The 16,373-nt window shown below is 38.2% G+C and overlaps 1 protein-coding gene across 1 annotated transcript in view; it reads left to right on the top strand.

The window, feature by feature from the left end:
• The first annotated feature begins 641 nt into the window (after positions 1–641).
• Positions 642–16,373, top strand: part of ext1a (exostosin glycosyltransferase 1a) — a 101,119-nt gene continuing 85,387 nt past the window's right edge. Inside the window, exon 1 of the mRNA XM_052144240.1 lies at positions 642–2,267. Within this exon, the coding sequence (XP_052000200.1) occupies positions 1,354–2,267 (914 nt within the window). The 5' untranslated portion in view covers positions 642–1,353. The remainder of the gene's footprint in view (positions 2,268–16,373) is intronic.

Genomic DNA, 16,373 nt, shown 5'->3' with positions numbered 1-16,373 from the left:
TGGGGACATTTGGTACCCACAAAGTGATAAATACATGCTCACATATACACACACACACACACACACACACGAATAATAATAATAATAATACCTGAAATGTCAACAATTATTATCTTTGCACAATCTCATTTAATTGTTTATCTCTGGCTCTTGTTCTTTTATTTTTATTTTGTTTTTCTGTAATTGCAGCAATAATCTTTCATGTAAGATGTTATTGGCTTCAGTAAAAATAAAATAAAAGAAAGAAAGAAAGAAAGAAAATGATCCTTAAGTAAAACCAGCTAAGAAGTGGATGTATGAAGTCAGTCCCCCTCAAGTTCTCAGAAGTATACAAGCAGAATAACAAGTGTAAGTTTAGCACATTAACTGTGAACTATTTAATGTTCCACTAATGTTTTACTACCAGAAAGAATTTAAAGGCATTTTGTCGTCATTTTGAACAACATATCTATTGTTTTACAATTTTAAATGTATGTATGTTAAATAGTTTGCTTGAAATGTATAAATGTACTGTAGTTGTTGCTTCACACTCGAGTCGCCTGTGGTTGTTAACGGGTTAAAGTAGCGCCGCCCTCCCGGAAATGATGCGACCCAATCGCAGCGCTCTGTGTACGATGGCAGCACTGACGTCAGCCGGCGTTGTGCGGGGATTGGAATGCTGCTGTGTAACAATCGGAACAGTCTGGCCGCTCGCAGATTAAAGCACTGGAATGTTACATTGTATCATTGGTGTTGGAAAAGCGCTTTGAATGTTATACGAGGAATAGAACGACTCGTCTGTTTGTTTTTATTTTAGGTAGAAAATGATACTTGAGTACAAAGGCAGTCAAGCTCCGTGCGATAAGATTGTGGTATTGTCATCCAAATATATGCGAGAATACGCGGATTTCACGGGATTTATCCGTTTGGGAAGTTTGTGATAGTGACCTTATGACCCTCGCGCATGGGATGACATCTATCTCTAATCCATCACTGGAAATACTTAATAATCTTCCTGACCTCTCTAAATGTTGGTGATTGTAAGTTATCCAAGCTGGATTTCTTCTAAAGTAGTTTCTGATTTATTTTTTTATTGATATAGAATAGCTCTCATGGACATTAGGGTTCAGATCTCATCTGTTAGTGTACAGATGCTTGTCTAATATGAAATCGGAGTCAACTGGAAAGGAGAGAGGTAGGTAGATACATAAAAAAGGGGTTTAGGTGAAGTCGGCCACATGCACTGGATTTGGGATTGGAATCACAAGGTGGACGTTGCGAGCATCAGATCCCTGCAGGTTTGTGGAGGATGCTGCCCAGCTGGAGCTGAGAAGATCTTTGGATTCAAACATCTCCATCTGGATCGAAGGACACATGCAGGCCAAAAAACGCTATTTAATTCTCTTGTCGGCTGGTTTATGTCTCAGTCTGCTCTTCTACCTGCATGGACCAGCTTCCAGAAGGAGCCCAAAGCGACGGGATGACCCGCATCCACACTGGCCCGACTTCTCAGACCCTTTACGAGGCTTCATACCCTGGGATCAGACCTCAACCGAGGACTATAATGTTCGGACATATCCAAGACACAAGAGAGAAGATAACCCTGGAGTTATCAAGTGTGGTATGGACTCCTGCTTTGATTTTGCCTTGTGTAAGAGGAATGGCTTCAAAGTTTACATCTACCCTCAACAAAAGGGCGAGAAGATCTCTGAAAGCTACAAGAACATAATATCCTCCATCGAGAGCTCCAGGTTCCACACTTCTGACCCGGGACAGGCTTGTCTCTTCGTTCTGAACTTGGACACTCTGGATCGTGACCAGCTGTCCCCACAGTACTTGCACAACCTCAGAACTAAGATTCAGAACTTGAATCTGTGGAATAATGGGAGAAACCATCTCATCTTTAACCTTTACTCTGGAACGTGGCCGGATTACACAGAGGATTTGGGGTTTGACATCGGTCAGGCCATGTTGGCCAAAGCCAGCATTAGTACTGAGAACTTCAGACCCAACTTTGACATCTCCATCCCCTTGTTCTCCAAAGATCACCCCAGGACTGGAGGGGAAAGGGGGTATTTAAAGTACAACACCATCCCTCCTTTTCGGAAATATATGCTGGTTTTTAAAGGCAAGCGCTATTTGACTGGGATTGGATCAGATGCTAGGAATGCACTTTACCATATCCATAATTCAGAAGATGTGGTGCTGCTCACTACATGCAAACATGGCAAAGACTGGCAGAGACATAAAGATGCTCGCTGCGACAAGGACAATGCTGAATATGACCGGTAAGTAGCCTAAACATTGGTCATATTTTGCATAATCATGTTATAAAGTTTTATAATAAATCTTAAGCGATATAATGCTTAACAGATCAGTACTACATGTAAGCGAGTAAAAGTATATAGTAGTATTGGACACTTAAAAACTGTGAATAGCATTGCATTAGATAAGCAATATCAAACCAAGTGGCATTTATTTGAAAGAAAGGCACTTTTCAACAAATAGATATATATATATATATATATATATATATATATATATATAATCACAAAAATAACGTCCTTTTAGGTTTTGAATGATTTAACAATAGATATACTGTCCAAAATTAAAGACATTTATAAATGTGTGTGCCTTCTTATTAGATAACACATTATTGAACGAAGTGGAATCTGCAAACAAATGCTACTCAAGCTTTTCTCAAAACTAGCTTCACTTTTCTGCAATTACTTATAATCAAATTGTTTCAAGGTGTTTTTTGTGGATGAATGATATTCACACAAATGTCCAAGCAGAGTAACCACATGTATAGTTCATAACATTTTCTAAAAGTGTCTAAGTATGTTTCGTTTTCATTTTGAACTGTATATCCATTTTTTTTATCATTTAAAACCTAACACGCTTATGTTGGAGAAATATTCTGCTTGGAAAAAGTGTTTCTGCTAGAGGTGGACCGTTAGTGGATTTTGCCAATAACGATAACTAAGGTGGTGGAAAAGGCTAATAATCGATAAATCAGCCGATAGTTTTAAAAAATGTATTTTTATAAGATTTTCTTAGTCTTGACAGGCACAGATATAGAGGTGACAAGAGTCTAAAATGAATAAAATCCCAGATGCAGTTTTTTGTTCAACCAAAATCCTAATTATAACTTGAAAATCTTTCTGAATTTAAAAAAAATATTTGGTGCATAATATGTGACTTTCAACTATAAACAAGCCCAAAACTAACAAATGTATTTCACCTGGTGAAGTTTGATGAGGAATAAGTTTTATCAATATTTAAAAGATATGAAGTTAGAGACATTTCTTGTGCTGAAATGTCGCATTTGTTGTGAGAATAAAAATGATATGAATGTTTTCAATGATGGCAGATTTAGAAATAGCACCCCCTCCATATGATTGATTTTATTTAACTTCTGCTGCCATACTGTACAGTCAAGCATTACTAACTGTTGACTCATCTAGCACTGGCCATCAAGGATCACGAAGGAATAATAATTAAAAAGCTATCGGCAACTATTGGCATAAATTTAGCTGATAACCGATAGTTTCAAAATGCAACGATTAATCAGTAAAACCGATATATCGGTCTACTTCTATCTAGCTTCAGTCTTTACTCACAATATGAGGCTTGGTTTAAAATGTTCTATCTAATGCAGTGAGACTCACACATTTTTTACTAGTGATAGACCGATATATCGGTCCTCTAGATATTGGTATTGGCATCGGCTGTTAAAAAACCCATATCAGTCGATCACTATTTTTTACTATGACTTAAGTGTTCAAATATTTTGTGGGTCCACATTATGTACAAATATGTGAATCCAAGTTCAGAGATCTTTAACTATTTGAATGTACTGTAATAACCTGTTAAGCATTTATTAAAAAATGTAATAATGTTATATTAATGATAATGAGTTTTAAGAATGTGTTACCAAAGTGTATTTGCTGACAGCTGAAAGTTGTTTTTGTGCTATTACTCTAAATGCACATTTGCAGCAAATATCAGTTAATTTCATGTTGGGATGCTTTCAAATTATGGAAACAAAACTAGTTGTTCCTAATGCAGTGATTTGTTTTAACCCTAAGCTGATGCTTAACATTATAACATTATGTCATTTTAAATCCAGAGTGGAGTGCAGATGAAAATACTGCTTTGCTTCACTGTATTAGGGGTGCACGATCAGTGAATAGGATGCAAAAGCTTTCTATGTGTATGTAAGACATAACATTGAACCCTCTTGGAATATCGATAACTCATTATCAGAATATATTGCAAGTGCTTCTAAATTATTGTTTATGGTTTTGTGTCTCGCTTTCAATATTGATGTCACCATTTTGTTCTGAATTTGGTCGCAATAAAAATAGTTTATTTTTCATTTTCAGGATAAATTTCCCTTCAGCTTTAAAAACTTTTTTGGGTCCATTTTGGCCTTTTGATCAGAGAAATCAAACGTTTGCATCCTCATTACTTTGCCTTTAACAGCGTTGAATAAACAGTCCTCTCCATGTGTGTTGCAGGGGCCTCAGGCCCCATTTTCCTGCTGTGTTTTTCTTTTCCTGGTGACTCGGCTCTCAGTGAGAGATGGTGCCGGGGGGCTCTCTGACGGATTAGTGGAAACAATGTCTCTGGTGCCAGTGGGGGGGAAGCAGCCTTCCCTCTCTTTGAACAGTGATTTCCCAGAGCCCTACTCCATCACCCGAGAATGCCTGTGTCCTGGGTGACCCCACGATTCTAGCAATGTCAACCCGGCTACCGACAGGCTGTTCTGGGTGAAAAGCTCACATGCCAATCACCACAGTTAATGAGACAGGTCATAGTCCCACCCCAAACTCGCCATTGGTTGAGTGAAAGTTGCTGTGTCTGTCTTATTTTGGTGCTTAAACCAACAGTGCTCTGATTTGGAATCACCACAGTGTTTATGACTTTGGGGATAATCAACCTAGACATTTCTTACCCCTTTTCTTTTCATATAAAGCTAGCTTTGAAAAAAGTATTGTAACATTGAAAAATGACACATTTCAACTAGAAGTCCTTAATAATTGCCAAATGAGGATGTGTTAGTGAGTGCCAGGTGCGTTCCCATTTTCATATCTGGGACTTCATCGGGGCTTCATTTCTCATGGCCTATAGCCTTTGGCCCGACGATTACCCTTGGACCAAACAAGGCCAACTGGGGATTGAGGCGGGTTCATTGTCAAAGGTGGAGTTTTTGCGAACGTCCCAGGTTGTGTATCCAGCACACAGCGGTACAGGATCGGTAATAAATACATTAAAATGCGGGCACAGTAAAAACCCACAGTTAAAACGTCCAATGGATAAAGTGCTGCCAAAATAAATTACTTTCTATAGTCCGGTGAACTTTCATAGACAGTGTGCTGGGACTTTGTCCTGCTGTTTGTGGAGAGACCACTTGGGACACCATAGCAGTAACAGTCGATGAGGTGTCAACACTAACTTATCTTGCTGTTTACATTTGGAACAAATTCGATATTCTAGATAACTAGATAACATGACACTTCAGTGTGGGTTTCCCTCTTGCTTGTGAAATGGGTTGGGTGTGTGACGTTCACCGCAACGCCATGTTAAGGGTGGGTTTTTGGGCAATGCTGCAGAGTTATTGGCCCAATGGTGGGAACCGCAGAAGTCTTGCGGCTTGAGGTCCGAGGCTATTAGCCCTGGCTGGCCAGTTGTTAGCCCTTGCTCGCTCTGGCCTGATAGTGGAAAAGCGGCTATTGACTTAATTAGCTTGATCACAACACTTAAACTGCCCTTAACATCCCTAGACCATTTAAACATTTTAAAACCCAATTCTTAGACAGTTATTCATGCTCTCATGCATTGAAGCTCTCGGTATGGGCCATTTTCCTTGAAGTGCCGTATGACAACTTTGAAAAATGCATGGCATTTTTCCATTGGAGGCGGATGTTCATTCCGTTCTCATTTGCCATGGTAGCCATCGGCCTTCTCGCCTGCTTGCGCTCTGCAAGGACGGATGCTAGAGTTGTTGAACATCACCGTTCTTGTGAATGTGAAATGCTGATGGCTGTGGCTCTGCATAACTGATCAGATGTGTTTTATTCATGTTATGGTTTTTTTTTTACTTGGAAATTTCTCAGTGTCCATGTATTATTCATGGGCGCATGAAAATCATTCACGTCATTTCACTCCAGCATTCCAGATTTACTCATGAAAGATTATGGAACAAAGTGATTATCTTAAAATTAATCCTATTGAAGTGGTTGGAAAATGTAGATTTTTTTTTAAAGGTATTTTCTTTCAATCGTGGCTTGCAAACGCTTTTACTTAAAGCTGATTGTTTAAGTTTTTAGATAATTCTTTCTTTTATTCCAGCTTAAAATAATCTGATTGGTGAGTGCTCTTCTTTACGAAGCAAAGTCAGACACTGGTTGATAACAATGCCTGTTTACATCACCCTGGATTTACACTGGTACCCTGCTAACACAGCTAATCATCTTAAATCAAACCCAATCCTTTTTTTAGATGCTTCTTAATTGGGGCTCTGAGGAAGCGGCTTCTACTGAGGAAGTGGCAAGACGGCTGAATCTCACATGCAGTTTTTAGTAATGATAGATCAATGTATCGGCCAGACTCATTAATTTGGCATATTATATAATTACATAAGAATGTTATATACATTAACCTTCAAAAGTTTTGAAACACTAAGACATTTTTTATTTTAAAAGAAATGTGTGCTTCTCTACACCTCAGATGTAAACACTACCTACTTAAAAAAACACTACCTAAAACTTTAGTAATGCTGCAAATTATTTTTTTATTAGTTTTGTATTTTGTATTTATTTCAAAATAAAATTTGTACCTCATTTTCAGCAATCAATGCTACTACTAAGAAAATAATGTGTCATGTAATCCATAAGAATGATTCTAATGTTTTAATTTGGTAAAACAAACAAACAATGTGAAAAATAATAATAATAAAGAATGAGTAAGTGACCCTAAACTTTTGACCGGTAGTTTATATATACATGTATACTTTTTATATATATAACTATAAACTATAAACGTATAACCATAAACAGGGGGACTGGGAAGAGAAATAGTCCTGGGAGTTTACATAGAAAATGTTCTGTCCTTTTCTGCATATCGCTGCCCCCTTCGGCATATTGCGGAGCCGACAGCCCATTTCAGCTTATCGCTCAATATATATATATATATATATATATATATATTCCTTCGGGAAAAGTCCTGGTTCTCCCAATGGTCAGTCCTCTCCTGACTATAAATATCACAAAACCGTGTCTTTTTTCAGTTGGTGAAGTGTTGAGTACACTTGCAATTCTTGCAAGTCAAATTTTGGTTTTTAAAAGTGGGAAAAAAAATCTAGAAATTCATCAGTCTATTGTTGTTTTGAGAGATGAAAGAAGAGAGGGTAGTGGATGACCCTGAACATAGTTTAAAAAAATACAGTATTTAATTAGAAATATAATTTTTAAAATTAAAAATGTGTTCACTGTCATTCTTGATCAATTTAAAGCATCCTTGATGAAAAATATTTTTTCATTGTGTTGTAAAACTTTTGAAGGGTAGTGTATGTACTGTATATGAATAATATGTGTGTATATATATATATATATATATATATATATATATATATATATATATATATATACACACAGGGTTGGGGAGTATACTGTAGAATTATGTATTTAAAATACAAAATATAAGTAACAGTATTCCACTACAGTTACAATTTAAATAATTTGTAACTAGAATACAGTTACTTTCAAAAAGTATTTTGATTACTGAAGAGATTACTTTGCATTTTATTGTCATTTGTTTCATTTAATATTTAATCCTTTCATATTAAATTTATACATATAAATGATGATCCAAAGTGCATTTGAACAGCGGTGAAACACTTTCTTATGCTGTGTTACATTCATACGAGCAGACAGGGAAGTACGTTTGAAGTAAGTTTGGAGCAGAAGAAATAGAAATAAACCTTGTATAAATTGTTAGCTTTATGCTAAGCTAAAATGCTATTTATAACCATTTTACATGCACATGTTGCCAGACACTTTTTTTGTCTTTTTTTATCAAGAAAATTCACATTGGATCATAATTTATTTTTTCTAGTTAAACCTTTGATATTAGGGCAAAAATCATATTCTTTATAATAATTTTTGTATCGTTTTCCTGTAAAAATATAAAAAAATCCTTAAAACAAGATTGTTTTAGAAACAACACTGCATAAGATATTTAGGTTTTCAGAGAATGTTTTTTTTAACATGTGTATTTTGTCTTTTTTTTTGTAGTTTTTATGGTCAAAACAAGTGAAAAAATCTACCAGTGCTGAAGAAGTAATCCAAAATATTTAGAATATGTTACCTTGAGTAATGTAACGGAATACTTTACAAATTACATTTTACAGCATGTATTCTGTAATCTGTAGTGCAATACATTTCAAGTAACCCTCCCAACCCTGTGCATATATATATATATTGATCAGCCACAACATTAAAACCACTGACAGATAAAGTGAACAACATTGATTATCTCATTACAATGGCACCTGTCAAGGGGTGGGATATATTAGGCAGCAAGTGAACAGTCTGTTCTTGAATTTCATGTGTTAGAAGCAGGAAAAATGGGCAAGCGTAAGGATCGGCGGGACCAAATTGTGATGGCTAGACGACTGGATCAGAACATCTCCAAAACGGCAGGTCTTGTGGGGTGTTCCCGGTATGCAGTGGTTGGTATAAAAGGACAACTGGTGAACCGGCGACAGGGTCATGGGTGCCCAAGGCTCATTGATGCGTGTGGGGACCGAAGGTTAGCCTGTCTAGTTTGATCCCACAGAAGAGCTACTGTAGCACCTATTGCTGAAAAACTTAATGCTGGTCATGGTAGAAAGGTGTCAGAACACACAGTGCATCGCAGCGTGCCCATGCTGACCCCTGTCCACAGCCGAAAGTGCCTACAATGGGCACGTGAGTGTCAGAACTGGACCATGGAGCAATTGAAGAAGGTGGCCTGGTCTGATGAATCACGTTTTCTTTTAGATCATGTGGACGACCAGGTCCATGTGCGCTGTTTACCTGGGGAAGAGATGGCAGCAGGATGCACTATGAGAAGAAGACAGGCCGGCGGCGGCGGCAGTGTGATGCTCTGGTCAATGTTTTGCTGGGAAACCTTGGGTCCTGGCATTCATATGGATGTTACTTTGACACGTACCACCTACCTAAAGATTGTTGCAGATTGTTTACACCCCTTCAACGGTATTCCCTGATGGCAGTGGCCTCTTTCAGCAGGATAATGTGCCCTGCCACATGGCAAAAATTGTTCAGGAATGGTTTGATGTGTTGCCCTGGCCTCCAAATTTCCCAGATCTCAATCCGATTGAGTATCTGTGGGATATGCTGGACCAACAAGTCCGATCCATTGAGGCCCCACCTTAAAACTTACAAGACTTAAAAGGATCTGCTGCTAAAATCTTGGTGCCAGATACCACAGGACACCTTCAGAGGTCTTGTGGAGTTCATACTTCAATGGGTCAGGGCTGTTTTGGTGGCACGAGGGGGACCTACACAATATTAGGCAGGTGGTTTTAACATTGTGGCTGATTGGTGTGTGTATATGTGTGTGTATATATATATATATATATATATATATATATATATATATATATATATATATATACACAGCAATACAATTCAGCAATATATCAGCCATAAGCAAACATATTCTCTAGATATCAGTATCAAGATCAGTCATTTAAAAACTCATAGTGTACCACTAGTCTTGGGGATAAAATCTATTTGTCTAGTTGGATGGTACAACTTATTTTTTTATTTATAACAATAGTACATTTCTTTAGTGAATTCTCTTTCAAACCAAATAGTAATTTTTAATGGTTTGCCATGTTCAACAGTTAGCTCATGCTCTTGTGAATGAAGCGTAGTGTGTACTGAATCGCACCGGACAGTGCCGTCTATGGTTAAATAAGGTGGAATTGATCCTCTGCCCTTTTTTCCATTGTCTATTATGCGGCAAATCCAGCCTTTCTCTGTCACCAATAACAAGGAAGTCGCGATTGTCTGGATTCAGTGTCTGTAAACGGCAGCCATGCAAAATGCCACAGGTCTGTCCCTCATGGTGTTGTTGAGATTTGAATAATTTGTTTTGACATGTTTACACAGGCTTGTAACTATTGCAAATTCTGCGCATTAAATGAAATGTATTTTCTTTGTATTGTAAGACTATTGAAGCTGCAGAATTCAATGAACTATTCCTTTACGATTTCAGCTTGCCACATTGAGCATTTATCAACTGACTTCTGATTAATCAATGGTTAAAAACTGTTGAAAGAATTGTCTGAATATAACATCTTTGATTTAATATAAACAGACAATGTATTCACATTTAATTCACATTATTAAATCTTAGAGGATTTCTGACTTTACCAGCTTTTTCCTGTATTATTTTATCTGTGCTTGGTTATGAAGAAAGTACTGATTTGAAGTTACTTGTCTCACTTTTGTAATGCAGATTTGATGACTTAAGTCGCAGTTGTAATTATGTACTTGGGGCTCTGCAAAAGCTTTAATAAGACACTTCAGCAAGACAGCAGACTATTCACAAATCAACGGATTTTCCAATCCTGCTTCAGTGCTCAATTACGGTGGGAGTTTCACACAAGCTCTGGAGATTGCAGTATAGTGGGACTTGAATAAATTTGAGTGCGAGCATTGAGCTTCTGATAATAATGATAAAACATTCCATTTGATTATTAGAAACACCGTTGATAACATTGGTGACTTTTAACTAGCATTTTCTAAACCTAGCGGTCATATAGTTGTATTGTAATGATCAAAATAGTGGAGAAATCGCAAATTAGGCTATGCGCTCAATTAGTGGAACACGTTGTTGTGCTCATTTCGGTTTTGCGGGCGAGCAGCTTTTATATTTTGCTGTCAGTCATGGATGAAGTTGATTTGGATTTCTGTTTGAAGCATGAGCCTTTTACTCATAAGAAGCCTTGTGTTTAGAAATTCCCTTAAGATCTTTTTTTTACTCATAAGAAGCTTTTGATTTATTTCATTCATTGGCAGCTTCAGATTTTTTTCAGATGATAGGCTGATCTTTGAAGCCTATTGGACTTTGTGTTTGATTAAATCACCTTATTCTGTAAATATCTATGAATTGAGCTTTTTTATGCTGGTTATAAGAAGCCTTGAGTCTTATTGTTAACTTATGTTTTCTAAAGCCATTGCTGATTCATGGCTTTAGAAATGCCAAGGTCATGGGTTCGTTTCCAGGAATGGACATACTGATAAAATGTAGGTCTATTCCTTGAATAAGTCACTTTGGATATAAGTGTGTGCCAAATGCATAAATGTAATGTAAGCCACCCACAACACTCTAGCATTGTTGTGATGATAATGTATGGGCAAGTGCCTGGTAGATTTTCTTGAGACATTAGTTTTGTATTTATGTTTTTCAGTTGCATTTGAAGGACTCGGTCAACGATTAATGTTGTAGAAGAGGCTCAATTTGTGCCTTGTTTCACACTGCGTGCAAAGCTAATGATGTTACATGGTTCCACGGTAACATGAGCATAGTATTCACTGGGCGATGTGACATTTTGTGAGCAGCTAATGTTTCAGTCGGAAGTAATGATAGTTTAGAAGTGCTTTGCACCATGTATGTGGAAACCAGATTGGAAAGCCATTTAGATGTGTGGGAAAACACACTAGGATACTTCCAGTTAAAAAAAAAAAAGGGCATGAACCAGGCTGTTCAAAATGACACTCTGATGGACATATCGAGTTTAGATGCCGCTGTAATAACGACTTGTTTTTAACACAAGATTTGAGGTTTAAGTCTGTAGCACAAACGGAGGTCAGATGCATTTTAGCTTATCAGACAGTTCATGTAAGTGAACCTTAAACAAACAGATTTACAACCAAATCATCACTCAAAATTCTTGCCATAATTAATTGTGTGGTATTTACGTTTTTATTTTTGTCGTAAAAGCAATTTCACTGTTTTCAAAGTATTTGGTTATATAGTTTGCGTCATGTACGGTGAAGTTATTGGACACAATATTATTGTAAATAACAGTTTTGTTTAGGACTTCATTAACAATATTGTTCTCAATATTAATAACAAATAATTGCTCAAAAGTGTTGCCAAAAGTCCTATTTTCGTAAAAGTTTTCTCCCCTTTTTCTCCCCAATGTGGAATACCTATTCCCAATGCGCTCTAAGTCTTCATGGTGAGTCGCCTCAATCCAGGTGGCGCAGGAAGAATCTCAGTTGCCTCCACGTCTGAGAGAGTCAATCCGCACATCTTATCACATGGCTTGTTTGGCGCATTACCGCGGAGACTTAGCGCGCGTTGAGGCCCACGCTATTCTCCGCTGCATCCACGCACAACTCGCCACGTGCCCCACCGAGAGAGAGAACCACATTATATCGACCACGAGGAGGTTACCCCACGTGACTCTACTCTCCCTAGCAACCGGGCCAATTTGGTTGCTTAGGAAACCTTGCTGGAGTCACTCAGCACATCCTGGATTCGAACTCACGACTCCAGGGGTGGTAGTCAGTGTCGATACTCGCTGAGCTGTCCTGGCATTTTTTCCCCTTTTTCTCCCAATTTGTCATGCCCATTCCCAATGTGTTCTAAGTCCTCGTGGTGGTGTAGTGACTCGCCTCAATCCGGGTGGCAGAGGACGAATCTCAGCTGCCTCAGAGTCTGAGACCGTCAACCCACGCATCTTGTCACGTGACTTATTGAGCATGTTACCGTGGAGATATAGCGCGTGCTGAGGCATCACACCATCCACCGCAGCATCCCCGCACAACTCAACACAGGCACAACCGAGAATGAACCACATTATACACCTCTCCAGGGGTGGTAGCCAGGGTCTTTACCACTGAGCTAACCAGGCCTCCCTTACATTTCATTTTTTATGTAAAATTATATATTTTATTTAGCCTATATAACCAAATACATGAGACAATTTCCACATTAATCTGGATACATTTGAATATAGCCTTTTTGTTTTTGGAACGCTCTCTGTCCACACTGCTGCTTTCAGTCGTTTCCTAAAGTTGCTCGTCCACACTGAAACATCTGAAAACACTTAAATCTACTTACAAGTGTAAGAAGCACACCTACAAAAATTTAGTGTTCTTGGAAAATGTTCTGCAAACTTAATGCAAATTCGTCACTGATTTGTTCACATACAAATTAACTTTGTGGCAAACTTGCATCAAATTGTCAATCGTTGCTAAAGGTTTGCTGCAGGTTCACCATTAGCGGTAAGGAGCTAAAAACTTCTGAGAAACGTATGGCAAATCACAAGCTCATTTGTATGTGAATCTAATGACGGGCACATTTGTGGCTAGTTTGCCAGAACTCTAGATCTTTTGTAAGGGTGTGGCCCTGTGTCATTTCCATGTATGGTCTAAAAAGCAGCTGTCCCCATCTTCCACCGTCTGACCGCAATTCCGAGTGAACTTCCTGTCACCTTTGAAGGAATGCAATGTGAAGGTTGTACAAAGTAACATTTTTCTTTTAAAGGAATGTTTTGGGTTCAATACAAGCTAAACCCAATCGGAAGCATTTGTGGCATAATGTTGATTTCCACAAGTATTTATTTCAACTCGTTCCTCCTTTTCTTTAAAAAAAGTAAAGTATAAGTAAAAATCGAGGTTACAGTGAGGCACTTTCAATGGAAGTGAATGGGGGCGAATGTATAACCACATGACATAAAGGATATGTGTGTAAAATGATTTTAGTGTGATACAATCACTAAAAAACCTTTTCTGTGTAAAGTTATAGCCAATTTTACAGCTTCATTACCATAATGTCAACAAACTCCTAAAATGACTGTAAAAATGACAATTTAAACAACTTTACAGCTAAAATAATACACAAGTTTTAACAGAAGAATTAATGTAAGCATTTGTATAAAATTTTTAAGTTTCACATTTATGTGTTTAAACCCTCCAGAAATTGGACAAATTCACTTTTATTGTTAGAGCCTCACTAGGGGTGCAGGATCGATCGGCCACAGATCTAAATCGGCCGATCTTCAGTTTGTGATCGGCCAATCATGCCTAGAATCAGGGCTGATCTTTTTTGCAGCATGCAGGGAATCGCACATACACTGCTACTCTAAAGAATGAGCGCTTTCTCAGCCCTTGATGCATGACAGTGTGGCCTCTGGAGAGTGAATTGTTGGCAATTCTATGTATTCACTTATGAATATTGAATATTTAGTTGCCCATTTTCTAGAGTCATAACGGTAGTAATTCTGACTCACTGCACCGTGAGCACAGAGAGGATAAAGAGACTGCAAATTTGTATAAAAATGAATCAAACAACAAATACACATGAGTATACAAATCGGGGTATACTTGAGTCATGACAATCAGACGTTGTGTTGAGCAATAGAGACTGTTTAAGTGATCATGAGCACTTTCAGCTTGACTCCCTTTAATATGCTCACTCCCGGTGTCACTCAAACATGTGCACTCTCCAGGTGCTCTCAGTATCTCATCAGTCACTAATCTCAGCACTCTTCTATGAGGATCCCAATTTAAATCGGATTAATGGTATAATAAATACCATTAATCACAGCAATTACATTTTAACCATAACGGCACTGCGTCTTCACACATTGGCTTAATGTTTAGTGATTTTTGTTACAGCAAAACGCCAAAGATCGTAATAAAATCATAGAGCTTGTAATGGATATATTTGTCTTATTTTGAATGTATCTCTGCTGTGTGTGATGCTCTCCTGGTTTTTACTGCTTACGAGTCTGAAAGTAATTCTTTAGTAATTTTGGTAACTTTATAAAAAGGTTCTATTTGGTAACATTAGTTAATGCATTAAGGATCATGACAAACAATTAACAATATATTTTACAGCCTTAATGCATTGTGATGTTAGTTAATAAAATGACAATTGTTCATTGTTTGTTCATGATATACAACAGTTAGTTCCGGTCCTCGAATCTGATTGGACGAGAGACGTTCCATTAGCACTGATGGTCTGACGCCCAGGGGCGGAGCCAGGAGTTTTTCACAGGGGTGGCCGGGCAGGGGCCAGCGATCACTCTGTGGTGGCACAGAAATTTTAGTGCAGTAGATGTTAAGTCTTGTGCTCAAAAACGTAAATTTTGAGCACAAGACCATGGCCATCCCAAGGCCACCCCCTAGCTCCGCCACTGCTGATGCCATCAGCACTCTGACGCTTCACTGTGTATCACTCCACTTAAACTAAAGTGTAAGAGCAGTGCAGATCTGTTACGAGCTTCTGTTTGTATTTTTTTACATTACATAAAATATAATTTTTGTGTGTGATATGAGCCAGTTAGGTGATGTGAAGTGAATTGTATCAGCTAGTGTTTACATAAAACAGCTCTTTGTGCTCGCTTGTATTACAACTACACTACTAAAGCTAGGAAATAGCTTTAAACAGCTTTAAACAAACAACTTCAGCATTACGGCTCATCACAGCTGAGAGACACAACAGACTGATTAATTACACAATAGGTGCTGTTAAAAATGGCAGAGGACATTGCAGTTTCTATAGTGATCAACTCTTGTGCACCGGCTAATGTGAAATAGGGAGAAATACCCCGCTTGGACGCTATTTTTCCACTGAGAAAGCTGATCTTCAGAAAGCTGACAGCATCTCTGCTTGGGAGTGGTAACAGGTTATTGCTCTCTTACTCTCACTCACTCACTCACACACACACATCCTTGTTTATACAACAACTTGTCCGAAACAGCACAAGCCGTGATACTATTTCTGAAGTTACATTTTTGCAGGGTCTTGGACACATCATTTGGTTTGAACCATAAACGGCAGATTCTGATCGGTTTCATAAGTAAGTAGTTCCATGCACAAATGTGTTTTTATGACAGTACCGTAATTTCCGGACTATTGAGCGCACCTGAATATAAGCCGCACCCACTGATTTTTACAAAAAATATGATTTTGAACATAAATAAGCCACACCTGTCTATAAGCCGCAGGTGCCTACCGTTACATTGAAACAAATGAACTTTACACAGGCTTTAACGAAACACGGTGTGGCAGCGGGGGCGTGGTCAAGCGCCCGGGTGCTTACACCTGAGCTAAATTATGTCTTAACACCGGTGTCTAATTTCAGTAAGCATGGGGAGAGCGGCATAAAAAGGCAGCAGCCACAGAGCTGAGAGAGTGACACACGTCAGTCTAGTGTTGGCGCATAGAAGAATTGAGAAACTTTATAAAATTGAATGTAAACATTGCTGTAGCCATTAAAAGCCTTACCTGGAACGTCAAGTGCCCTGCTGAAAACTGTCACACTGGTGCCCGTGTGACAGTTTTCCCAAGAAGGACAC

Source organism: Xyrauchen texanus, chromosome 15 (assembly GCF_025860055.1).
Source record: "Xyrauchen texanus isolate HMW12.3.18 chromosome 15, RBS_HiC_50CHRs, whole genome shotgun sequence".
NCBI lineage: Eukaryota > Metazoa > Chordata > Actinopteri > Cypriniformes > Catostomidae > Xyrauchen > Xyrauchen texanus.
This window is presented reverse-complemented; position numbering and strand designations above follow the sequence as displayed.